The 27,605-nt window shown below is 39.1% G+C and overlaps 3 protein-coding genes across 5 annotated transcripts; 2 read left to right on the forward strand and 1 right to left on the reverse strand.

Moving 5' to 3' along the window:
- Window positions 1-25,109, reverse strand: LOC139757426 (low molecular weight phosphotyrosine protein phosphatase-like). 3 transcript variants are annotated; one of them, XM_071677931.1, is made up of 4 exons: window positions 24,974-25,109; window positions 5,470-5,654; window positions 4,914-5,075; window positions 1-3,794 (listed from the first exon to the last, which is right to left on the reverse strand). In XM_071677931.1, the coding sequence occupies exons 1-4, from the start codon at window positions 24,990-24,992 to the stop codon at window positions 3,714-3,716; spliced, it is 447 nt and encodes a 148-aa protein (XP_071534032.1). In that variant the 5' UTR covers window positions 24,993-25,109; the 3' UTR covers window positions 1-3,713. The 3 variants fall into 3 exon arrangements, with proteins under 3 accessions (XP_071534032.1, XP_071534031.1, XP_071534030.1); XM_071677930.1 differs by lacking the exon at window positions 24,974-25,109 and adding an exon at window positions 12,386-12,625; XM_071677929.1 differs by lacking the exon at window positions 24,974-25,109 and adding an exon at window positions 11,278-11,418.
- On the forward strand, window positions 13,169-21,152 carry LOC139757425 (uncharacterized). Its single transcript, XM_071677928.1, has 4 exons — window positions 13,169-13,408; window positions 14,652-14,828; window positions 16,888-17,079; window positions 20,291-21,152. The coding sequence occupies exons 1-4, from the start codon at window positions 13,400-13,402 to the stop codon at window positions 20,633-20,635; spliced, it is 723 nt and encodes a 240-aa protein (XP_071534029.1). The 5' UTR covers window positions 13,169-13,399; the 3' UTR covers window positions 20,636-21,152.
- LSm1 (U6 snRNA-associated Sm-like protein LSm1) lies at window positions 22,296-26,847 on the forward strand. Its single transcript, XM_071677933.1, has 3 exons — window positions 22,296-22,439; window positions 24,953-25,137; window positions 25,692-26,847. Exons 1-3 carry the CDS (start codon window positions 22,394-22,396, stop codon window positions 25,863-25,865), a joined length of 405 nt encoding a protein of 134 aa, XP_071534034.1. The 5' UTR covers window positions 22,296-22,393; the 3' UTR covers window positions 25,866-26,847.
- Window positions 26,848-27,605: the final 758 nt, after the last annotated feature.

The raw sequence follows: 27,605 nt of genomic DNA on the forward strand, positions 1-27,605 counted from the left end.
TTCCCAAACTAAGTCACATTTAATCAAAAACTCATATGAAATCTCTCCATACAAAATATGCTTATTCCTACTTAGAATCTAACCATTTGAAAAAAGTTGAACTTAAAATACTTGGGTAAAATTATAAGACCTTAAATAATAATAACAGCATAGGAAGAGGTGACACTTCTGATGAAAAAGGAGCTGTGGGACTGGGATGATCCTTAAACAGAGGAAATCATCATACAACAATTTGCACGGCAGATGGTGGGAATCATTACTTGCACAAATAATCTGCGAGCACTATTTAGTTCCCCGCCAATATTTTGATATCTGTATGGCTGTTAAATGTTGCCTTAGTCACTGCAGGTGCTTTCCGCACTCTGTGGATGCAATTTCGAAGGACAAATACATATGTAAACATATGTAATAATTTGTAAATGTATCCCTGGTTACAGGGTAGAAAGAAGACTACCCACTACCTTCTGTGTATCACAGAAGGCAACTAAGAAGGTTGGGAGTGGAAGGATGTTTATCCTCCTCTCCTGTATCAATACTGTTAACAAGAAAAACAGGAAGGAGCCAAGCGATGACTTTTCCTCTAAGCTCCAGTTGTCTGTTCTAGACACTACCTCACTTTGGTAGGAAACAGAAGACATGTACGAATGAGGGAAGATATGTAAATTTGTAAACATATTTCTTTCAAACGTGTTCAACATTTCCTACATTATAGAGATAATGCCACGAACAGTTGAAGAAATGGCCTCAGCCCCTCACATCCACTCTCTTCCCGTCACGCACATTGTGCCAAAACCACAATCAGGCCCCATAAACCCTTCCACTGTTTCCTCTGCTTCATATGCCCTGGTTCAGCCCTGTGACAACACTATGCCCTCTGCCTACTAAATTCCTCTAATTCCCACTACTCCTTTGAACACCTCATATCTTATTCCATGTCCCGGCCCCAAAATCTCAGAGCATCGTTAATTCCATTCTTCCTTCTCCACCTTGGTTTCCCCCTTTTCTTTGTTCCCTCCACTTCCAGTGAGTCATGTTAATTTATTCCATCCATATGTTCAAATCATTACAGCCCAACCTCCTCAGTTATGTCATGAAAAATCCACTTACTACCACACCTCCCCCTTGCTGTCATATCAAACCTTTCCCTAACTATGTCATTTCTTAAATGATTTGATTAACCTTCCTTACACCACATATAGTCCTCAAACATCTACTTGCAAATAAAGCCTCCTTATGCCATACTATTTGCCCATGCCTCACATTTATACAACACTGTCAGGACCATTATCCCTCAAACACATCCATTTTTACATCTCCCTTGACCTATCATGTCTTAATTAATCAACCTTCATCACATCAAATACTGCCCTCAAACATTTTTTTTTCCAATACATCCATCATATTCTCTTTTTTAAACGTTTAATTCATGTCCATGCTTCACATCCATATAACACTGTCAGAATTACTATGGCACCTAACAAACCCACTTTTGCCCCAAGAGACAGTGACCTTCCTTTCCACATGCTCCTAAATGTACCTATGACCTTAGCCCCTTCACTCGTTCTTGCTCATTTCAACTTCCATAGTTCCATTTGCTGCTATGATCACCTTCCATAGTTCCATTTGCTGCTCTATCCACTCCCACGCATCCAAAACATCCCACTTCCTCCAGGTTCTTCTCTCCACTCAAACTCAAGCTAACTTGTCTGATTGTGAGCTGATCTCGGAGTTCTGAGGTGGTTCTGAAAAAACAGAGAGGATGAGGACAGACTGACAGAGAGAATCTACACGTCAGAAGTGGAGGGTGGAGATCTAGGAGATGGAAGCATGGATTGAGGTTGGCTCTGGAGAATGTAGACCTCAACACACGAAGGTGAAAGATGTGCATGAGACAGAATGAGCTGGACTGAGGCACTATCCAAGGGGTAATGTGCTGTCAAGGAGCTGAACCATAACATATGAAACAGTCTGGGTAAACCATGGCTTCGTCTGTGGATGGCAGGCTCTCATTTTGGTGCATTATACATGACAAACAGACAGCAAGGCTGTTTCTTCCTAACACTGCTTTGCCCAGGTGGGTGAAGCAAATGCATATAAAAATATAATCAGATCTCAGTACCACAAAGCCTACTCCACTCCATCTCCTTCTTTGCCTCCCATCTGTCTTCCTCACTCCACTTTTGACAGGTAGAATCTTTCGGTCAATCTTTCTTTGCTTATCCTCTCCATACGGTTGAACCACTTAAGCAAGCCCTGGTCTATGCTCTTACTCGGATCATGACTGTCAATCCTTCCTAATACTACTTATCGTTCTCAAGCATTTAATTTCTAAACTGTTCACCCTATTCTGTTCTTTTGCATTCAGGAGCTAAAGACCCAGATCTATACAAAACTGCTACAGGACTACAATAACGTCACACATACCCGTCTTTACCCTTATAGACACACACCCTTCCTTCTACATACTCATTAATGCATTACGGATCATAAGCCCTTCCCCCTTACCATATGGCTCACTTTATCTCCCCATCCAGTTCCATCTTCTATCATGTCCACTCACTGGTGCCTCAAAAAATCCACTTCTTCAAAGTTTTCCTTGTTCAACTTCACACTTCAACCTCCTAAATCACCCCTTTGCTGTACCTCCTTACCTTACTTTTGTTCAAATTTACTCTAAACTTTCTCCTTTCACCTACTGCCCCAAATTCTGTCACCTGCTTGTGGAGTTTCTCTCCAGAGTCTGCTGCCATAGCCATGTAACATACAAACATCAACTGATTCACATCCAATTTCCATCCCTGGAGTATACTGTAGAACTACCCCTTGCTCTTAAGCTCTTGCATTCATTTCTCTCATAATCCTGTCTATAAACAGATTAAACTACCACAGACACATCACATCCTTGAAACACCTTAATCTTCAGAAAGAACCACTCACCCCCCTCCTTTCCTACACACACATATGCCTTACTCTCTCTTGTAAGGACTCCTCGCAGCATTTACTAATTTTCCATTAACTCCATATATTCATAACAACTCACACAACCTTTCTCCACAAACCTATCATAAGCTTTTCCAGATACAAAATATCACAAAGATTTACTCAACAGGTATTTCTTACACAAAGTCTTCAGAACAAACACCTGGTCCACTCCACAAACATGGTACGTGCCAGAAAATTTGAGAGCATCCTAATTTCGTGACAATAGTGTAAAACCCTACCAATTAAAATTGACCCAGAATGTACATCAACCTCCTCCATGGAGTTCTCTAATAAAACAGTAAGTTAAACTTAAAAAACAAAATATTTATCCTTTCTGAATATCACTGGGACTTTAAAAAGCTTATTTGCTAGATCAGCAGTAATGAGGCTTGCATAATTCTTCGCTTGCATGGTAAAATAAAAGTGTTAATTAAACCTGGACTTCAAGATATGGTAGATATGGTGAAAAAAAATATTCTTATAATTGCATGACTACAGATGAACACTTGAAGCCATATCTAAAATTTCTAAATTTTCTTTCATACCATCCCATCTATTTTTCCATTATAAGAGTGCATCACTTTCTAAAGTTCAAATGAAAATGGATAAGGTTCCCTTTCTAACAGCATGATCACAGCCTTCATAAAACATTTAAAATGAAAAGCACTAATATAAACCTGTTTAAATTTGGAAGCTTGAAAAATCTAGAAAGTTTGATTGCTTCATCTCAGTTACTTCAGGGAATCCAGGAAGCCATTACTACATCGCAAACACTGCTCGTAGCATTTCTCAAATCCTTCATCACCATCGTCCTATTTGGAAGAAAAAATATGATTAAAGATATATCAAATACTACATAATTAAGGAATCAGTTAATATATCAAATACTATCACATAATTAAGGAATGATTTACTATGTGGTAAAACAAAAGCAATATGAGGTAATAATTTGGTTTATATTACCTGACGTCAAATATCACGTGAAACAAATCACATCAATAAAATCTACTTTTCTATAAACTATCAACTGTCATCATTCCATCCAGTTACAAGGGACAAATCATATCAATAAAATCTACTTTTCTATAAACTATCAACTGCCATCGTTCCATCCAGTTACAAGGGACAGATCAAGCACAAACTGATGATGTGTGTGTGATGTTCAGTCAGCGTGTGAGCTTCATCCACCCCATCATACTGGATATGGAGTCATGATATTAGGACTGACAGAGAAACAGATAAGATTGAGTGCATGTAAGCATGAACTTATGGCGGTAGTCAGCTTTCAATAACTTGGATCCCCAACCCTTACGCCACAAGTTGGCAAGAGCCTAGTAAACATATTTATCAAGTGAGACACAAACACGTGGATTCTCTTTGCAACACCATCTCAACAGGTGACATCACTTTAAAAATGTCAATCTAAAGTAGCTGTTGGTCCGACATCTTGAAAAATCAGTGATACAATGGCACACATAATGTTTCTGATAATGTTTGTGGATGAGGAGCCAAACTGAACATGTCTGCTCTGTAGCAACCGGCAGATTGACTAGCACATGTTCAAGTTCACTATTTGATATTCTTTATTCACGTTTCCTTATGCAAATATGGTGTTTACACGTGTATTCATCAAGGATTATCAATCAGCTGATATGTAAATAACATGATGAGAATTTGAATGATTTTCCTCACCTAGAAGGATCCAAATGATTGACAATGGTATATAACCTATTTTCAATGGATAAGCTCTATGTTTATACTTACAGTGAACCTTGATCAATGAAGAGTTCTTTAATCCTAAATGCAATGGATAGCAACCCAAATTTCCCATTATGGTGAAAGTTCTTCATAACTTCCATCTCAGAAATCCCACATACCTATGTTCTATCAGTGACTACAATCACTCAGTGCAAATTATAAAAGTAACTTACATAATAAGGATCTCTGATAATCAGCTCCTTTTTTGGATCATACGAGCCAAAGAGTTCAATCTGAGTTGTATATGTCTTCGGAGCACAAGCTTTGATGTCCGCAATATTATCATGATCCATTCCAAAGATGTAGTCATAGTGCACAAAATCAGCTTTCTTAATCTGTTGAAAAATAAATTTCTGAAACTATGATAAACACTATGGAAAAAAAAAAAAAGGAAATTGCAGCTGGTTGACGATGAAAAACTATTTTGAAAAGGAAATTCTGTACATTGGTATGGTGTGAACGCAAGTTCTGGGGGCCATTAATTTGTGCTTCTTCAGTTATCACAGCATGATGGTATTCTGCAAATGTTTTGCTTGTTGGGGAGGGGGTGGAGTGTAAATTGAATAAATAAGAGCTTAAAAAAGAAGTTTTCGTTTCTGCAATGGCATTGGTTGTTGGTTATGGAGTGATGGGTGAGAGGGGTCTAGCAGCATCTATTGACAAAATAGATAGGTATATCTTTGCACCATATAATAAAGTCTTTTCATACTTAAACCAAAAATGGCTTACCTTTCTAGCTTTGTGATCCATAGGTATATTGTGCCTCTTCATTACATTGATAGCACGCCTATCTGGGTTAAGTCCAATATGCCAACTTCCAATGGCACCTGAGTCCACTTCCCATCCCTTGAGTCCTCGTTCCTTAAGCACATGATTGAACACAGCTTCCGCTGTAGGTGATCGACAGATGTTGCCTGTTGAAGGAGTATGAACGATGACATGTGAAATGCTGATAAATTTGCACTTTGGGAATAACATGAATATCATTATCATTATACTTAATCACCGTCTCCCATGTTAGCGAGGTATTGCAAGGAAACAGACAAAAGAATGGCCCAACCTACCCACATACACATGTATATACATAAATGCCCATACATGCGCATATATATACCTATGCATTTCAAGCTATACATACATATACATACACATGTGCATATTCATACTTGCTGCCTTCATCCATCCCGTCGCCACCCTGCCACACATGAAAAAGTGCACACACACACACACACACACACACCCACGAGGTAGCGCTAAGAAAAGAAAAAAAAAAACGCCACATTCATTCACACTCAGTCTCTAGCTGCTATGTGCAACGCACCATAACCACAGCTCCCTTTCCACATCCGGGCCCCACAAAAATTTCCATGGTTTACCCTAAGACGCTTCACATGCCCTGGTTCAATCGACTGACAGGAAGTCACCTCCGGTACACCACATCATTCCAATTCACTTTATTCCTTGCACTCCCTTCACTCTTCTGTATGTTCAGGCCCCAATAGCTGAAAATCTTTCTCACTCCATCCTTCCATCTCCAATTTGGTCTCCTGCTTCTCCTCGTTCCCTCTACCTCTGACACATATACCTTTGTCAATCTTTCCTCACTCATTTTCTTCATGTGACCAAACCAATTTAACAAACCCTCTTCTGCTCTCTCAACTACACTCATTCTATTACCTCATATCTCTCTTACCCTTTCATTACTTACTTGATCAAACCATCTCACACCACATATTGTCCTCAAACATTTCATTTCCAACACATCCACCCTCCTATGCATAACCCTATCTACAGCCCATGCCTCGCAACCACATAACATTGTTGGAAGCACTATTCCTTCAGACACACCCATTTTTGCTCTTTGAGATAATGTTCTTACCTTCCACACATTCCTCAACATTCCCACACATTCTTCAACGCTCCCAGAACCTTTGCCCCCTCCCCCACCCTGTGATTCACTTCTGCTTCCATGGTTCAATCAGCTGCTAAATCCACTCCCAGGAGGTAAATAAAGTGAGGTAAGACAAGAACAAATGGGAACATAAGCAAAGGGGGTTAATGGGGAGGTAATAAAAAGTATTGGTGAAGTGAGGAGATGAAGTGAGTATTCTGAAGGTTTGTTTAATGTGTTTGATGATAAGAGTGGCAGATATAGGGTGTTTTGGTCAAGGTGGTGTGCAAATTTAGAGGGTCAGGGAGAATGGTTTGGTAAACAAAGAAGAGATAGTGAAAGCTTTGTGGAAGATGAAAGCCTGAAAGGCAGCAGGTTTGGATGGTATTGCAGTGGAATTTATTATAAAGGGGGTTACTGTGTTGTTCACTGGTTGGTAAGGATATTCAATGTATTATGTCAGTGAGTGCCTGAGGTGAATGGCGGAAGGATTAGGCGACTGTATCATAAGGCCACGGAAAAGGTCGAGGGTTCAAATTCGAGGTATAAAGAGTGTTGAGTATTATAGGAAATTATATGGGGTCTGATTAAGGGTAAGGATGTTACAGGCATCAATTGGAGTAGGCAGGTGGATTCAGGAAGTGGAGTGATCTCACAATTTGTGGTTATTCACATGCTCCTCCCTATGACCACCATTATCTGATAAACACTTAAAAAATCAAATTTATTATGGATCTCAAATTGGAAAAAATGATCATATGCTTTACATAAGTAAACAGAAGTTGCAACTTTTTACCTTCATCTAAACACCATGATATTTTTTTTTTGCCAAGATTAGATGTCCAGATGAGCTCAAGAAATTCAACGCTTCCATAGAATTCGTTTTAACATGGTAAAAGAGGTACATGAAGGAGTAAAGAGATTGTTTATGATAAATTGATTATAGGGAAAGAATAAATTTTGCAGAAAGTCATAGTACTTATCCAAAGGGATAGAAAGTTGGAAAGGACTGTAGCTACTACGATTTTTTAACCTCAGTGATAGTTAGGGGTAATGACAATCAGGAAATTGTGTTAACTTTAAAATAAAAAAAGTAAGAAGTAGAGGCAATGAATAAAAGTTAATGTGATTACCAATTAGATTACGACACCACTTAAAAATGGACAAATCCTTGATAGATCAAAAATGCGCAAGGTGCAAGTTTTTAGATACAGTGCTTGATTCCTATGACACAAAAGTGAAAGTTGCAATCTAGTTCCTTCAAGTTAGGGAGGTTATATGATCACAGTTGCTGTAACATACAACAATTAGACGACAAAAATTCAAATAACAAAAGGTCAAAGCTTTGAAGGTTAATTTGTGGTGGTGAAGAATTAGACGGGATGCATGAGATTTGGTGATGTGACACGAACAAAAGGACAATGTAAGGAGGGAATATGTAATATATAAATAATAAGGTACAAATTAAGTCATCATGGGGCTGAAGCAAGCATCTGTAAGTCTAATTTCACGTACAATGGTTTGCTCATTGCAGTAACTCAACTGGTAAATATTCGAATGTTAACAATTGTGTTAAAAATACTTAGCCTCATTCACGAAAGTGTACTGGGCTAACTAGTGAATTTGATGGGCCTGGAATGAAATCGGAAATCATTACAATACTTCTTACCATATGTATTGTAATTCAACGTGGACTTAAAAATTAAGGGAATTATGACCCAGGACAAATTAGGTGACGCTTCGCGATCCTTCTGGGTATCCTTAAGGTGGTTTACATTACCATGCTTAATATATGACATTCCAAGGTCTTCAGGCCCATTATATACACATCAGTTCATCAAAAACTAAACACTAGATGTGGTGGCCGAGCATTTTATATCAAAATAAATCATACTGTCGTAACAGAATTATTAAGTACTAATTAGGTTAGTCAAGTCTTCATATCAACATAGTGTATGTGGAAGGGTCAGGTCATTCTTTCGTCTGTTTCCTTGCGTCACCTTGCTAACGCAGGAGACAGCGACTAAAAATAATAAAAAACTTTAATAACGAAGAAGGCTATGAAGAGAGGGACTGTGGGGTTAATTAACGTTACCATATACACCTAAACAATGCATCATCTTATGTGCTTCAATATAACCTATGGTGACTTCACCTGATTTCCCTTTGCAACTAACATTCATTTTATTCTGATGCTATGTGAAAAATGTGCGATCTCTTGTCTTAGACCCATTCCCTATGTGAATTCATTGTTTAAATCATCTAATCTAATAATTTCACTGTAGATCAAAAGAATAAAAATCAAATGAATTATCTAATGAGGATTTGAATGAAGAGAACACTTCAAAAATTACTTCAGAATACACATACTGTTCAACATGTGGCAGGATCCACAATAATGCTGGGATATTTCTATCTATCAATATATCTATCTATCTATATCTCTGATGCCTGTTCCCTCCAGGAACTACCATTAAGGGATGGCAAAGACAAAAATAGTCTCCACTTATCCCAGGCCTTACGTGCCTCTCTTGCATACACCATTCCACACATTCTTCCACTATTTCTCTCCCTCCAGGATCCCTCCACCCTATATGCCCATGTCACAGGAGGTCTTCCAATCACAACAACCCCTTTAATTGTACTATCACAAACTTCACACCAACCCCTTTAACTGTACTATCATAAACTCTCCTTGTAAACTCCCAGTCTTGCATTCTTTCCATATGCCCAAACCACCTCAAAGTATTACGTTTCACCCATTCTACCACTCCACAATTCATTCCTTTTGCATTTCCTGCCGTACCACATCTCTCATGCATCCTTTCATTTCTTTCTTCATTCCATCTCGTCACACCACGTGCTTTTCTCGAATATGCTCATTTTCACAGCCTGGATTCTTAAACTCTGTGACTTATTGCATGTCCATGTTTTGGCTGCATTGCTCAGGGTTGAGAGGACTATGCTGTCCGTTAATCCTCTCTACACTTCCATACTTACACCTTTACCATTCATTATTCAATTACAGGACCCAATGACTCTTCTACCCTTTACTGCTCTCTCGCTTATCTCTCCTTCCATATCACCAAACTTACCCAAGACAACTCCTAGGTACTTAAATTCTCTCGCTTCTTCCAGGTTTTCCCCCTCATATCCACAGCATGATTTAGTACAATCTTCTGCAACTCCTCTTCACTCTCAGCAAACAACACCGTATCATTCACAAACAGGCTTGCCACAAGCCACTATATCTCACCCCTTTTCCCTGCTTTTGCTTTCACTACTGCTGTATCATTATAATCAAAGTAAAACCTCGTCACATCTTCCCAACCCGTGAAATACAAAGGACGACATGACCACTGATATACTTTAATTCATAACTCTGAAAATAAAGGGAAATCTCTGCATCTACAAGATGTTACATAAGGTTTTCACAGGTTTCAAGGTTTTTTCTAAGTTTCACCAGCTATTCCATTGATGAACCCCACATTTTCGCTTATCTCCACAGCCCTCCCTACTCGACTCACCATCATCGATTAACGCACTTAACAAAGCCTCAAAACTCTTATGCTGTTCGCCACACATTGAAAAACAATATCACTATCTCTATAACATATGTAAACAGAAGTTGCAACTTTTTCAACCCTTCACTCTAAACAACCATGATTTTTTTTTTTGCCCTAACCCAGTACTAGCTCAATTCCAACTGCTTTTCATGCAAGAAAGTTCTTTTTAACACTGGTAAACAGAGGTACTAATGAAGGAGGCAAAAGAGATGTGCTTAATAAAATTGAATATAGCTATGGAAAGAAATAATTTTTCAAAAGTCATAGTACATATACCAAAAGGAGACTAGAAATGTTAGAAAAGCATGCTAGCCACCATTACGTTTTTTTAACTCTTCAAGTTGATAGTAGTGAGGGTAATGACAATCAGGGAAAATGTAGTTAACTTAAAAATACATAAAAAGTTGATAGTAGTGAGGGCAATGACAAACAAGTTAAATGTGATTACCAACATAAAATTACATACAACACTCTTAAAAATCAACAAATCCTTCGATAATCAATCCCAAGCCAATAATAAGTACTTAGCTTCCGTATTACACAAAATATGAAAGTTGCAATCTCATGTTCCCTTCCAAGTTACGGGAGGTTTATATATTCACATGCCTCTAAACACATACACAAACAATCTCCAGACGACAAAAAATTCAAAATAACAAAAGTCCACAAGACACTTTTGAGGTTATTTGTGGTGGTGGAAGAGATTAGACACTATGCATAGAGATTTGTGTGATGTGGACAACGAAGCAAAAGACAACTTAAGGAGAAATACCTGTAATATCTATAAATAATTAAGGTACAAATAAAGTCATCCATGGGGCTGAAGCAAGGCATCTGTCAAGTCTACCTTTCACGTATCAATGGTTCTGCTCTCATTTGCCAGTACTCTAACTGGTAAATTATTCAAAATGTTAACAATACTGATGTATAAGAAAATACTTAGCCTCATTCACAAAAATGTACATGCCCATGACTTTGTATGCACTACTGCAAGAGAAATCGGACAAATCTAACAAACTTTCTTCACCTATTGTTTGTATAATTCAACCATGGACTTAAAAATTAGGGGAAATTACATACCCAGGACAAAATTAGGTGAGGCTTTCGCAGATCCTTCTGGTATCCTTAAGTGTTTCATCATTACCATTGCTTAACTATATGCTACATTTTCCAATCTTCATGGCCCTCCCTACTACCAACACATTGTTACATCAAAAACTACAACACTAGTCGTGGTGGCCTGAGCAATTTTCTATTCAAAATAAATCATACAACTGTCGTAACAGAAAGTCTATTACATATCTAAATTAGTGTTAACGTCAATCTTCAATATCACATAACTAAGATGAAATTTAGCTACAAGGCCGGATGGTATTGACCCCAAGGGTCATTTACGAGAGGGACAGACTATCATATCCAAGGGTCGTAACAGAGGTGCCCTAAGGTTTTTAAAGTCGTACTCATGAAATCAGACCATCATACCCCAGGGACGTAAAAGAGATTTCCTTGCGGTTGTAAAGTCGTACTCAAGGGGACACAGACCATCATACCCCAGGGTCGTAACAAGAGGTACCCTAGAGCTCATAAAGTCATACTCATATAGACAGACTATCCTACCCCAGGGTCGTAACAGAGGTACCCCAGGGGTCGTAAAGTCGTACTTATGAAGACAGACTATTCTACCCTAGGGTTGTAACAGAGGTACCCCAGGGGTCGTCAAGTCGTACTTATGGGGTCAGACTACCCTACCCCAGGGGTGTAATAGAGATACCCTAAGGGTCATAGTCGTACTTATGGGGTCAGACTATCCAACCCTAGGGGTCGTAACAGAGGTACCCTAAGGGTCGTTAAATCGTACTCACGTAGGAAGGGCTTAATGGCCAAATTGCCATGATCGACCCACATACCATGACAGCACATACGACCCCACCCCTCCCTTAACTACCGTTCTCTTGAACTAACTACCCCACCCTAAACGACCGGCTTAAACAGGGTCCCCTAATTATTATTAACAGACTCAAACCAAGCCTTAAATCATGCTAATTACCCTCATTAGCCCGATGACCTACAAGTGCCAGACACACGTCCACCAACCACCTCCCAACCACCCACCCTCGAACCAGCCAATCACGAAGCCTCGTGCTACAATTATCCCCTTCGCGGCCAATTAAACCACTTAACAACTTACCCAAACAAATGAATAGCACTTTCTTCCCTTCTATACCGTCCGCCATGGCTGACACGATTTCTAAAACTGCAATAAATGGCCAAAAAAAATAAAATGGCCTCACTACAGGTCACTTGCTCCACCACTGCCTAGACCAGGAGCAAGACAGGAAATTCCCGTTTTCAGTTGAGAACAGAAAATGGGGGATGTTAACCCTAACTATGGCAATTTCTACTTCAGTCACTAGTTCTAAAAGTTATATATATATTATTCTTTATCTAGCTTATCTGAAGAGCTGAGGCATTAGAGTGTTATGTAAGATAAAGGTTATTATATAAAAAAAAAACATTTCTATTTTTGTTCCTGGGAAGCCATGATTTTTGGGTGTCTTAAAGTTAAAAAAATAAAGTCTCCCAATGTGAATAAATCTAAGACATTACAAAATACTAATTATATAAAGTTCTTAGACATTCAAACAAAGAAAACAATATAAAACTTTGACTGCAATCAATAATAAAAGATGCCAATATTATTTTCTCTTTCTAAAGTAATTATGCCTAAAAAAAAAGCCATATTTATCTACTCGAACTTATCTTTATCTATTGAATTAATTATTCCCACTAACCCCTTTAAAACAAGTACTTAAAATTGAAAATTAATTAGAAACTTCCAAACACATATTACCAGCTATCATCGTACCGCTGGCAAAGGGGGGTTGATAACTGCCAAAACTGATAAGATTTTATACACCTAGCGTGATAGATAAGCGATAGATAGTGATAGATAAGCGATAGATAAGCAATGCGACAGTTCTACTACTTGTGTGAGGCAGGAACCATATGCAAATGAACCCTAGTGCTTAATAAGGGTGAAAAGGGGAGGAAAAAAGAAGGGACGACATACTTTGACCTGAAAGAGTGGACTAACGACATCGTTCAAGGTCACCTGGACACCTGATCTAATTCTAAATCTATTAGAAAAAAGGAAACTCCCTTTTAGGGGCCGCGTCACCCCCCCCCCCCAAGTGTCCACGAAATGACCCAGGTAATGTCAATTGTTAATTTAGACATAGATGTAGTTATCCTAATTGTTAATTTAGACTTAGATTTAGTTATCCTAATTGTTAATTTAGACATAGATGTAGTTATCCTAATTGTTAATTTAGACATTGATGTAGTTATCCTAATTGTTAATTTAGACACAGATTTAGTTATCCTAATCGTTAATTTAGACATAGATGTTACCATAATTGTTAATTTAGACATAGATGTAGTTATCCTGACTGTTAATTTAGACATAGATGTAGTTATCCTGACTGTTAATTTAGACATAGATGTAGTTATCATTTAGCATACAGCAAAGGTCTTTGTGCATACGTCTGTACCAGGTCATACAACGAACCAAGGGAGGTCAAAAGTGAGGTCAATTGTCTATGAGGTCATACAACGCTCAAGGGAGGTCAAAAGTGAGGTCAATTGTCTATGAGGTCATACAACGCATCAAGGGAGGTCAAAAGTGAGGTCAATTGTCTATGAGGTCATACAACGCATCAAGGGAGGTCAAAGGTGAGGTCAATTGTCTATGAGGTCATACAATGAACCAAGGGAGGTCAAAGGTGAGGTCAATTGTCTATGAGGTCATACAACGCATCAAGAGAGGTCAAAAGTGAGGTCCATTGTGGATTGTATACATGCAGGAGAGAGAGAGAGAGAGAGAGAGAGAGAGAGAGAGAGAGAGAGAGAGAGAGAGAGAGAGAGAGAGAGAGAGAGAGGGAGAGAGAGAGGGAGAGAGAGAGAGAGAGTGGGGCCTAATCATTATTTCAAATCACTAGTAATTAGTTCCTAATCTTCAGTGTCTAATTCTGTAATGATAATATTTTTTTATACTTAAAAAACCACACTGAATAGGTCCCACCTAATCTCTCCTAACATCCAATCATGATTAGAACACAGAAATGAACCATCTGAATTGAAAATCACACACACACACACACACACACACACACACACAATCATGATTAGAACACAGAAATGAACCATCTGAATTGAAAATCACACACACACACACACACACACACACACACACACACACACAATCATGATTAGAACACAGAAATGAACCATCTAAATTGAAAATCACACACACACACACACACACACACACACACACACACACACACACACACAATCATGATTAGAACACAGAAATGAACCATCTGAATTGAAAATCACACACACACACACACACACCAGCTGTGTGTCCTCACTAACTCCTTCTTCCCTTACAGGATGGCGTGTCCCTGAGGGCGTGGGTGTGTCGCCTGTGGGTCGTGGGCCTCGTGCAGGAGGGCGTGGAGGCGTGGGTCCAAACTTGGTTGGTCAGGCACTTCCAATCGCCCTTCATGTGTCGTGTATCTATCAGGGACGACCGCTGGTGCATGGTCCCTTCCCTCACCCAAACTATGGTCAGTGGTTCCCTCCTTCTATCCTTCTATGGCCTGCTATGGTCAGTAGTTCCCTCTTCCTTCTATCCTTCTATGGCCTACCATGGTCAATGTTCCCTCCTTCTATCCTTCTATGGCCTACCATGGTCAATGTTCCCTCCTTCTATCCTTCTATGGCCTACCATGGTCAATGTTCCCTCCTTCTATCCTTCTATGACCTACCATGGTCAATGTTCCCTCCTTCTATCCTTCTATGACCTACCATGGTCAATGTTCCCTCCTTCTATCCTTCTATGACCTACCATGGTCAATGTTCCCTCCTTCTATCCTTCTATGACCTACCATGGTCAATGTTCCCTCCTTCTATCCTTCTATGGCCTACCATGGTCAATGTTCCCTCCTTCTATCCTTCTATGACCTACCATGGTCAATGTTCCCTCCTTCTATCCTTCTATGACCTACCATGGTCAATGTTCCCTCCTTTTATCCTTCTATGACCTACCATGGTCAATGTTCCCTCCTTCTATCCTTCTATGGCCTACCATGGTCAATGTTCCCTCCTTCTATGGCCTACCATGCTCAATGTTCCCTCCTTCTATGGCCTACCATGGTCAATGTTCCCTCCTTCTATGGCCTACCATGCTCAATGTTCCCTCCTTCTATCCTTCTATGACCTACCATGGTCAATGTTCCCTCCTTCTATCCTTCTATGGCCTACCATGGTCAATGTTCCCTCCTTCTATGGCCTACCATGGTCAATGTTCCCTCCTTCTATGGCCTACCATGGTCAATGTTCCCTCCTTCTATCCTTCTATGACCTACCATGGTCAATGTTCCCTCCTTCTATCCTTCTATGGCCTACCATGGTCAATGTTCCCTCCTTCTATGGCCTACCATGGTCAATGTTCCCTCCTTCTATGGCCTACCATGCTCAATGTTCCCTCCTTCTATCCTTCTATGACCCACAAGTTCTTCCCAAAATGTGACATTCGTCATATATACATAACTATTCAGTTTACATTGTGGTCTAAAATATATACATATTTCTAATTAACTTTAGCTACCTCCTTAGCTACGTATAAGAACTGCATTATATCTATATCTATCTTTTAACTTCATTATAGTAATGTCTATATTTTGGCCCTTTATTATCACAAATGCCCCCCCCCCCAAGCCATTAAAAAATAAACGAGTAAATAACTGGAAATTAAATCATTATAATTCTAATTATAATTTTTTTCTCCAAGTCTTGAGCCAGCTTGGTATACATTGTTTACTACATAATAATCCTCTAAGATCATCTATATCTAAACTAAGTTATCTTACTAACTTAGATATCTATGTCACAAGCAGAGCTACACCTGACACAGTGATTTTGTTCCACATATGTACTTTGACGGAGGGGTCTTCTATGTTCTTCATGAAGAGTGAATGCAGTGTGTGTTCTACTTTCATACCAGAATTGATCAACTTGGTTGTCCTGGCCTGAGCTAAAAGGCCAATGGAGGTATACACCTGCCTAGGGCACTGTCCTTCTTACACCTGGCACGTACAGTGACAGCTGTACATCTGACACGTACAGTGACAGCTGTACATCTGACACGTACAGTGACAGCTGTACACCTGGCACGTACAGTGACAGCTGTACATCTGACACGTACAGTGACAGCTGTACATCTGACACGTACAGTGACAGCTGTACACCTGGCACGTACAGTGACAGCTGTACACCTGGCACGTACAGTGACAGCTGTACATCTGACACGTACAGCTGTCACTGTACACCTGGCATATTCAGTACACCTGGCAGCATGTTCACTGTCCACATCACACCTGCCACGGACGTACAGGTGTGTAACAGCCCCTCCCTCCCTCCCTCCAGGTGTGTCACAGCCCCTCCCTCCCTCCAGGTGTGTCACAGCCCCTCCCTCCAGGTGTGTCACAGCCCCTCCCTCCAGGTGTGTCACAGCCCTTCCCTCCCTCCCTCCAGGTGTGTCACAGCCCCTCCCTCCCTCCCTCCAGGTGTGTCACAGTCCCTCCCTCCCTCCAGGTGTGTCACAGCCCTCCCTCCCTCCCTCAGATGAGTCGGTTGCCTGCCTGGAAGTGTGTGTACGACCCTTGGTGTGACGCTGTGGTGTACAGAGAGACCAGCCCGCCCCTTCTGACACGCCTGACGGTGCTGACGACGGCGCTGACGGTGTCCCTCGCTCTGGTGTGGGGCCCCAGACTCCTCACGTACCGCCCCACCAAGCCCCTGTTACTGTGGGCTAGGGTGAGTATACTGTGGGGCTAGGGTGTGTATACTGTGGGGCTAGGGTGAGTATACTGTGGGGCTAGGGTGAGTATACTGTGGGGCTAGGGTGTGTATACTGTGGGGCTTGGGTGAGTATACTGTGGGGCTAGGGTGAGTATACTGTGGGGCTAGGGTGTGTATACTGTGGGGCTAGGGTGTGTATACCGTGGGCTAGGGTGAGTATACTGTGGGGCTAGGGTGAGTATACTGTGGGGCTAGGGTGTGTATACCGTGGGCTAGGGTGAGTATACTGTGGGCTAGGGTGAGTATACTGTGGGCTAGGGTGAGTATACTGTGGGCTAGGGTGAGTATACTGTGGGGCTAGGGTGTGTGTACTGTGGGGCTAGGGTGAGTATACTGTGGGGCTAGGGTGAGTATACTGTGGGGCTAGGGTGAGTATACTGTGGGCTAGGGTGAGTATACTGTGGGGCTAGGGTGTGTATACTGCGGGGCTAGGGTGAGTATACTATGGGTTAGGGTAGTATACTATGGGTTAGGGTAGTATACCATGGGTTGGGTAGTATACTATGGGTTAGGGTAGTATACTATGGGTTGGGTAGTATACTATTGGGCTAGGGTGAGTATACTGTGGGCTAGGGTGAGTATACTGCGGGGCTAGGGTGAGTATACTGTGGGCTAGGGTGAGTATACTATGGGTTAGGGTAGTATACTATGGGGCTAGGGTAGTATACTATGGGGCTAGGGTGAGTATACTATGGGTTAGGGTAGTATACTATGGGGCTAGGGTGAGTATACTATGGGTTGGGTAGTATACTATGGGTTAGGGTAGTATACTATGGGTTAGGGTGAGTATACTATGGGTTAGGGTAGTATACTATGGGTTAGGGTAGTATACTATGGGTTGGGTAGTATACTATGGGTTAGGGTAGTATACTATGGGTTAGGGTAGTATACTATGGGTTAGGGTAGTATACTATGGGTTGGGTAGTATACTATGGGTTAGGGTAGTATACTATGGGTTAGGGTAGTATACTATGGGTTAGGGTAGTATACTATGGGTTAGGGTAGTATACTATGGGTTGGGTAGTATACTATGGGTTAGGGTAGTATACTATGGGCTAGGGTGAGTATACTATGGGTTAGGGTAGTATACTATGGGTTAGGGTAGTATACTATGGGTTGGGTAGTATACTATGGGTTAGGGTAGTATACTATGGGTTAGGGTGAGTATACTATGGGTTAGGGTGAGTATACTATGGGCTAGGGTGAGTATACTATGGGCTAGGGTGAGTATACTGTGGGCTAGGGTGAGTATACTATGAGCTAGAGTGAGTATTATACTAACCTGCCACTGTGACAAGAATCTAAGTGTGTGTTTATTTATATTTATCCTACGTAATTCATCCTCAATTTATTCTTACAATTCCCATTACAAAATAAATAATAATAATGGTCGTTGCTGGTGTCATAAATTGGTTATCTAGCAATGGTGGTGATTCATGGTGTTATTCAACTCATGTTTATTCCACATACTTTATGTGTTCGTATCTAGCTCACCAGTTAGGATATAACAAGTCATTAGACTATTGGTAAATAATATGATATATATATATATATATATATATATATATATATATATATATATATATATATATATATATATATATATATATATCCCTATGAGTCCACGGGAAAATGAAACATGATAAGTTCCCAAGTGCACTTTCGTGTCATAATCACATCATCAGGGGAGACACAAGAGAGAAATATAACAATCAGTTGATATACAACGAAGAGATGAAGCTAGGACGCCATTTGGACAATCACATGTTTACCAAATGGCGTCCTAGCTTCATCTCTTCGTTGTATATCAACTGACTGTTATATTTCTCTCTTGTGTCTCCCCTGATGATGTGATTATGACACGAAAGTGCACTTGGGAACTTATCGTGTTTCATTTTCCCCCGTGGACTCATAGGAATATCTTGATCACGCGCAAAATTGTAATCCTTTCCAATATATATATATATATATATATATATATATATATATATATATATATATATATATATATATATATATATATATATACATATATATATATATATATATATAGTCTGTTGGGGATGAGAGAGCTTGGGAAGTGAGTCAGTTGTTGTTCGCTGATGATACAGCACTGGTGGCTGATTCATGTGAGAAACTGCAGAAGCTGGTGACTGAGTTTGGTAAAGTGTGTGGAAGAAGAAAGTTAAGAGTAAATGTGAATAAGAGCAAGGTTATTAGGTACAGTAGGGTTGAGGGTCAAGTCAATTGGGAGGTGAGTTTGAATGGAGAAAAACTGGAGGAAGTGAAGTGTTTTAGATATCTGGGAGTGGATCTGGCAGCGGATGGAACCATGGAAGCGGAAGTGGATCATAGGGTGGGGGAGGGGGCGAAAATTCTGGGGGCCTTGAAGAATGTGTGGAAGTCGAGAACATTATCTCGGAAAGCAAAAATGGGTATGTTTGAAGGAATAGTGGTTCCAACAATGTTGTATGGTTGCGAGGCGTGGGCTATGGATAGAGTTGTGCGCAGGAGGATGGATGTGCTGGAAATGAGATGTTTGAGGACAATGTGTGGTGTGAGGTGGTTTGATCGAGTAAGTAACGTAAGGGTAAGAGAGATGTGTGGAAATAAAAAGAGCGTGGTTGAGAGAGCAGAAGAGGGTGTTTTGAAGTGGTTTGGGCACATGGAGAGAATGAGTGAGGAAAGATTGACCAAGAGGATATATGTGTCGGAGGTGGAGGGAACGAGGAGAAGAGGGAGACCAAATTGGAGGTGGAAAGATGGAGTGAAAAAGATTTTGTGTGATCGGGGCCTGAACATGCAGGAGGGTGAAAGGAGGGCAAGGAATAGAGTGAATTGGAGCGATGTGGTATACAGGGGTTGACGTGCTGTCAGTGGATTGAATCAAGGCATGTGAAGCGTCTGGGGTAAACCATGGAAAGCTGTGTAGGTATGTATATTTGCGTGTGTGGACGTATGTATATACATGTGTATGTGGGTGGGTTGGGCCATTTCTTTCGTCTGTTTCCTTGCGCTACCTCGCAAACGCGGAAGACAGCGACAAAGTATAATAAAATATAAATATATATATATATATATATATATATATATATATATATATATATATATATATATATATATATATATATATATAACCCTAACCCGTGTGTGGATGTGCCCACAGCGCAATACACCGCGCAGGGTGCTGGTTCTGGTGGCCATGGCTGCTGTATTGCAACTCCTGCTCGACCATTGGCTCTTCTTCCTCCTCCTCCCGCCCCACCTCATACTCACCCGCCTCGCCTCCTTCTTCGCCTTCTGCTGCGCCCTCCTGGTGGCCACGGGCGTGCTGGTGGCCCAGCTTCGACACCAGCGAAGGGCCTCACAACACCACCGCCACCACCAGTATTACCTCTCTGAGCGGGAGGCGCCCCAAGTACCAGACGCCCCTGAGATCGAACCCGAGTGTGCCCTGCCTTCCACCCTCCCCGAGATGTGTCGTTACCTCCTGACGAAGATGGTACACTGACTATACAGGGTGTTCCCTCCCCCAAAAGAAGATCTACTCACATTTCGACACCCTATAATTTTTTTTTCTTTTCTTTTTAGATCCAATTGACACTAAAAATGGCAGAAGTCCTCAAAAAAATCATGTACTCTTTTAAACGACAATCAATGCAGTGTTTATTGGCTTTGAAACAAGATTAATGGTTATAATTAATCAAATTCAATGAGTTATGTGTCAAAAAGTAAATAAAGTTTTTGGGACACCTTATATATCCACTCAACACATTAACTCAAGTCTATATGATCAAAATTTATATACAATCTATCATTTTCTCCTACAGAACTCATATATGCCACCTAGCAATTACCTAATCATATATATATATATATATATATATATATATATACTTTATACTACACGTCACTATGTACTTTTTGATATTTTAATTCTATTTTCCTACTGATTTTATATGCAAAACCATGTACAATATGTGTCCATAAATTGATTAAAATAAATCACTTTCTACGCAAAAAGAAAATGGTTTTCTGTAACCTATTGGAGGAAGTGAAAACCCTATTCTAAAATGGTCCAGGTTATAGTTATTTGAGAAAGCCATAAGAAGGTTGAGAGTTCCAAAAGCTTGGAGGTGTAGGGAAAGAAACAGTTATCAAAACGGCCTACCCTTGAGTTGCCAAAGGCCACAGAGAAATCATACGATGCTGCAGTTTGCCGAGTATTGCGCGATATATAGTGATGGGGGGGCACACAAGCAGCCAGTTCTCGGGCGCAAAAACCATGTTGCATTGGGACATGGACGACTCAAAACATTTATCTCAGAGCAACTGCTCAGAAGGGAAGAAAAAAAGAAGTTTTGACATCGAAACAGGACACCTAAGTTTCCTTAGAGGCAAACTTAAGCTATTTCCATTACGTAGGAATTCCAATCATGCAAATGTTACAGTAATATCTAAGTATATTCATAAAGATGTAAGAGGAATTTTGAGGGAGTAACACGTTCTTATATGCCATGTGACATTTTTTTTCCCCTCACACAACTCAATGAAATGAGATCTCATTGTCCAGCCAGATATAGAAATGGATTTACTATGATAGAAGATCGAAGTTTCGTTAGACTCATTTCTAAATATATCAAAAATAATACGTTGGTTGGGGGCCATATTAAAATCACCTATATTACAATACTAACTACTCCCACATCGTATAATATAATTTTTTTTCATGGCTATTCCAACTGTTCATCCCTGTTCTATGAGTTGCCTGCATAAGATTCCAGTGCGAAGACATATTACAAAATTGTTCTATATTGACGTATGACGTACAAGTGACGTCACACCGCAGAAATATGTGAACGCTGACAATCTAATAGTGAACTTCAACTTGATATTTATGCAAAATACTTGCAACATTACGTATATTCCTTACGAACATATAAAAAAAATAAGTGTTATTTAGAGATAAAATATTCTAGCAAGGTTTGAAATAGACCATATTAGTACAAGATCAAGTACTCTACCAATTCAAATATAAAGAAAAAAATTTAATACAATACTCCAAAACAATCCATGTTAATACTAACGTCATAAATGATAATAAATTGAAGTATTTAGTAAATATAAATAGGCTCGTAGCCATCAAAACAAGTTAGTCGCAGCCCCGTAAATAATTTTAGGCTCGTATCTGTCCAAACAAACAGCTGAGGGAGAGAGAGGGACCAGTTAGCCTAATGGTGGAAGACCACGACTCCCTTAAGCCACCATTATGAACACAATCCCCGGCGCAGCGCAACTCTTCGCTGAATTAGATAGTACGTTAATAATTAAATGTTGCATGAGAGTAATTAAGTGGGTATAATGTCCATGGAAGGTTAGTATATATATATATATGTTGCCTCCCTTAATTGTTACCCTGGGGTATGATGTCATGACGAAGATGCACGTGTGGGCCTTTTTTTTTTTTTCCAGATGGTAACTGTGGTGCCAATGGGGTCCTAATACTCTATGGAGTTGATATTGTACTCTATACAGTTGAGATTTTTTTTTTAATATCCAAATACTTGAGTGGGCGAGGCTTAGAAGTATGGGGTTGGGAGGGGAGTAGTGTCATATTATTAGAACAATGGTAATTGCCTAGTTGCACTCCGCACCGTCATTAGCTTCAGCAAATGGCTTATTTATATTCTAGGAAGAGGACTTGCCTATCTCTCGTATTATGTGATATTAAAGTGATTATAGTATTTCGGGGAAACCCGGATTAATTGATGTAAAAGTAGGTAATACACTTGTAAAAAAAAATATCCACAATGTCCAAGAAGCTAATCATATCGCCCTAGCAGCTAAGAATGATTTTGAATGATAAATATTCAAATTAAAATGTCACTCGTAATTCAAATTTAAATGTCTCGCAAAAACCCAACACCAACGTAAAACTTGATGTTAACTACTAGATCATAGAGCACAAATATAATGTTTGTATATTTCTATAATGATTTCAGCAACTAGCTTATACTCGTTTTATTTAAAGCCTCTGTTCACTTACTCTTAATTAATCCCACATTTGTTATACATAATAATTATCACCTTATTTGATGCAATTCAGTTTTATGTGACTATGATTTTACTGCTACGCTGCTTGACAATTTGTAATATCGACTGCATTTTTACTGTTGCAAGAATACAGGAACACCTGGGTGATAATCTGGACAACTTTTTTCTTCTGCTGCAAAAGTGAACGTGAAGGTGGGGAGAGTAACAAAATGAGGAAAAATGTGAGATGAATCGCTTTAAGGCTCTCCACTACCACCATGGTGCAATACAGAGCTATGTCCCTCACTACAAGCATTCTTTTGGTATTTTGCAACTCTATTTTCAATTTCCAGCTAATGTATATGATTCTTCAACTTATCCACAGATGTCACGAGCAACCTAAGAACACTGCTGGAAAAAGTAACAATTACAATTAACAATAAATCATCAAAAATTTTGCAGCTGCATCTTCCCACACCAATAAAGATGAAAGTATACTACTTTTTTGGATATATTCTTTAGTAATATATGATAATGGTTACGTTCTGGGAGGGGAAAATTCAGATTTGTTTTTATCGCATATAGGGCAATTAGCTCTGGAAAAATACTGCACTACAAAAGTTAATGTGAAAATGTTAACCATGTATTTAAAGAAAAAAAACATGAAAAATTACCTAATTTTTCCCTAAGGACCGGAATGACCTGACAGTGAAAACTAAGAATATGAGGGAGCAACGAGTATGAAATAGAGGAAGTTAAAGAGAAAAAATTCAAAGGTCACAACAGTGCTGAAATGTTGTTGAAAGGGAGGAAAGGAAAACTGGAGACAAAGAAGGGTAAGGTTAAGAAATGTACGGCTGACGTGAGTGTTAGCAATGTGTAGGGTGCTGGATGAAGACAGAAATGCATGGAGTTTATCCGGAGTCACCTTACTCTGTACCGTGAGACAACATACTAGCGACAGAAAGCTTAATAGGGATCAATGGGATATTTCTTGAGACTGAGAGGGTTCCATGGCCTCTTGGAAACCCATGTTCTACATAATACCTCAACATGGTGTGTACAGTGAATAGATGAAGAGCATTTTTCTGGGTATATAAGATGTTAGTTTTTATCAACCAAAAGCTGAGAATATGTATCATGTCTTTGTGAAAAATTACCTAATTTTTCCCTAAGGACCGGAATGACCTGACAGTGAAAACTAAGAATATGAGGGAGCAACGAGTATGAAATAGAGGAAGTTAAAGAGAAAAAATTCAAAGGTCACAACAGTGCTGAAATGTTGTTGAAAGGGAGGAAAGGAAAACTGGAGACAAAGAAGGGTAAGGTTAAGAAATGTACGGCTGACGTGAGTGTTAGCAATGTGTAGGGTGCTGGATGAAGACAGAAATGCATGGAGTTTATCCGGAGTCACCTTACTCTGTACCGTGAGACAACATACTAGCGACAGAAAGCTTAATAGGGATCAATGGGATATTTCTTGAGACTGAAAGGGTTCCATGGCCTCTTGGAAACCCATGTTCTACATAATACCTCAACATGGTGTGTACAGTGAATAGATGAAGAGCATTTTTCTGGGTATATAAGATGTTAGTTTTTGTCAACCAAAAGCTGAGAATATGTATCATGTCTTTGTGGTTCATTATGCACATAACCTATCCTAAACAGAAATGGAACATGGATTGAAGTAAATTAAAAGATAAATAATAATTAACTAATGAATACATTACTTCCAAAACACTGATCTTTGATACTATACAAAAAACATTTCTAATAAAGTGTCATTTCTTTACAGAAAAGTTAATGGTATACTTGCGAGATGGAAGAACGCTCATTGGCTACTTGCGCAGTGTTGACCAATTTGCTAATTTGGTCCTCCATCGTACCATAGAACGTATCCATGTAGGAAACCGATATGGAGATATTGAGCGTGGAGTATTTGTTATTCGTGGAGAAAATGTTGTACTACTTGGAGAGATTGTGAGTTCTTTATGCACTTGTTTGATCACACCCGAATTTCTCCTTTTTAAATGTTGTGCTGAAATGTTATTCATAGAATCAGAACTATAAGAATGATTATGTGTAATGATTAAGTAATAAATTATTTCCAATGGCACATGAAAGACATAATTGAAGAATAAGTAGATGACTTGAATGGCAGCACATAGATGAGCTGCCAATATGGTCAAATATAAGGTGTACAAATATTGTGATTTAAGTATTCATTGTCGACTTTGGTCTACACTATTTGAACGCTTGTTGAATATCAGGAATACACAACTGTAAACTTTCTATCTCTTTTGCATGACATGGATGTGCTATTTGCTATTTCAAACCAAGTCCAAACAAATCACAGACTGATTTGATAGTAAATATTGATTAACAATACCAGCACATTAGTAATGTAGTTTTGTAATTCTATGTAACTTTTCATTACTGTTCTTTCTTTCGTATACGTGATGTATGACCAGATGTTTAAAATATAATTATCTTTTGGCATTAAGTTCTCAATATATCATTTCATATATTTTAAGGATGACACAAAAGAAGAGGAATCAACTCTGGAAAAGGTGAGCATTGAAGAAATCTTAGAGGCACAGAGGGTGGAACAAGAACGCAGACAAGAGCAGGAGCAGCTCCGTGCACGATTTATGAAAGAACGGGGCCTCCAATATACAGCTGAGATTGGGCCTGATGACATGTACTAAACCTGTTTTGTCAGTAGATCACTTCCCCCCCTGATGAAAGCTTATAGTAAAAAGGAACTCAAGAGGTGTTACTAGTGCTGTAATAAAAACTGGTTTGAGGTTATTTGAATTACTGTGAAGTGCTCATAAATACATAAACATTCTAGATATTATTCCAACAGTTTAGTCCTTAATGCCATTAAATATTAACGAGATTTCAGATTTTGTCGATTCACATTTCATTAACAACTACTGTTGGCTGTAATTTCTGGGCTTCCACTGAATTCACAGTTTCAATTTCATTCTGATTACATGACTTTCATAACAGATGTGTTTGGATTAGGTCAAATGAGCTTTATTTCTGTGATATGACCTACTTTATAGATACACATTCAATATATGTACTGTGTTACCAGTATTAACACATTCAGTTCCAGTATATTTTGTGTTCATATTGTGAAATGTCTCTCAGTTGCCATACTGAGGATTTTGTTCCAAAAATATATGGCAGAGATTTGTCAGTCCATATCTGGATACTGTGCCTGTTTATCTGGCATACTTATGCATATGGAGAAACAAGATTAAAAGATAATTACTTTTTTTCAAGTGCATTAATGGGAATTAAATCAGTGGAATTTGAATTACAATCTTGCATTTAATGTGGGGAAATTGGTGCATGTTTTTATAGTAACATAATAATCAGGTAACATTTTCTATGCCGTGAGGCTTTGAGTTATTAAGCTTTCAAATAACAATGCTTTAGACTCACAACATTTTAGAATTGGGTACAGCACTGTGCTAACCATTCTTTGCTTTACGATTTGTTGAAAATTACATTATATTAATGTTTTATTTACATTAAACCACATTTATAGGACCTTAAATTTCGGTATTTTTGTTTTGGAAGGTAAAGATTGCAATTTTTTTTTTTTTTAAATATATATGCACAAAGAGCATAAAACCAAGATGTTATACTTCCATGGTTTATAAAGTTATTGAAATATCAACCATTTTATTTACCAGGATAATACCTTCCTTATGTTTTCCTATCTCTCTTATTCACTGTACTCTTACAAATTATCCAACAAACTCTCAGATTCTTCAGTTCCCAAAACCCTACCCTTCAGTCAACAATCAAAAAAATATTCATATGGTTAGCTTCATCTATAACCAGGTACAGTTCCACACTCCGTAAGGTCTAGAAATATATCAACCACATTATTTCCAAGTGTCCAGTACCCTTCCTGCATTCGCAACTCCATGGTATGGGGCAGGTACATACAGCCTCTCATATCACCCATGAATATCCTTAACTCATATCCAGTATGTTACAGATATGTGAACCTCCAAACCAATATAAAAATTCAATTCTTCACTGTGTGGCAAGTTAATTTGATTTTGTGGAATCCGTAAAGAATCTAATGCTTGCTCATTCAGCATGAAAACTATATAAAAAAATCTAAAACCATGGACTTGTCATGCGAGATCAAAGTCTCCAGTAAACAACTTCCACACAAAACACTACCATTTACATCATTCTTTTTGACATTTTTACCTAAAATCTTTCTAGCCTTAATAAATTTCTTATTGTGCATATATTACCCTATTCCAACACTACTACAAAAGGTTTCCATCTCTACAGGTATTTTTCCCCTACCAGTAATTAACCATGAGTCCTACGTTGTCCCATCTATAAATGCCTGATGGATGTGAACAAAACAAGCCAAAGTTTTGTTTGTTCCTGGTGCTGTATCGCTGAAG

The sequence above is a fragment of the Panulirus ornatus genome, chromosome 26 (assembly GCF_036320965.1).
Source record: "Panulirus ornatus isolate Po-2019 chromosome 26, ASM3632096v1, whole genome shotgun sequence".
NCBI lineage: Eukaryota > Metazoa > Arthropoda > Malacostraca > Decapoda > Palinuridae > Panulirus > Panulirus ornatus.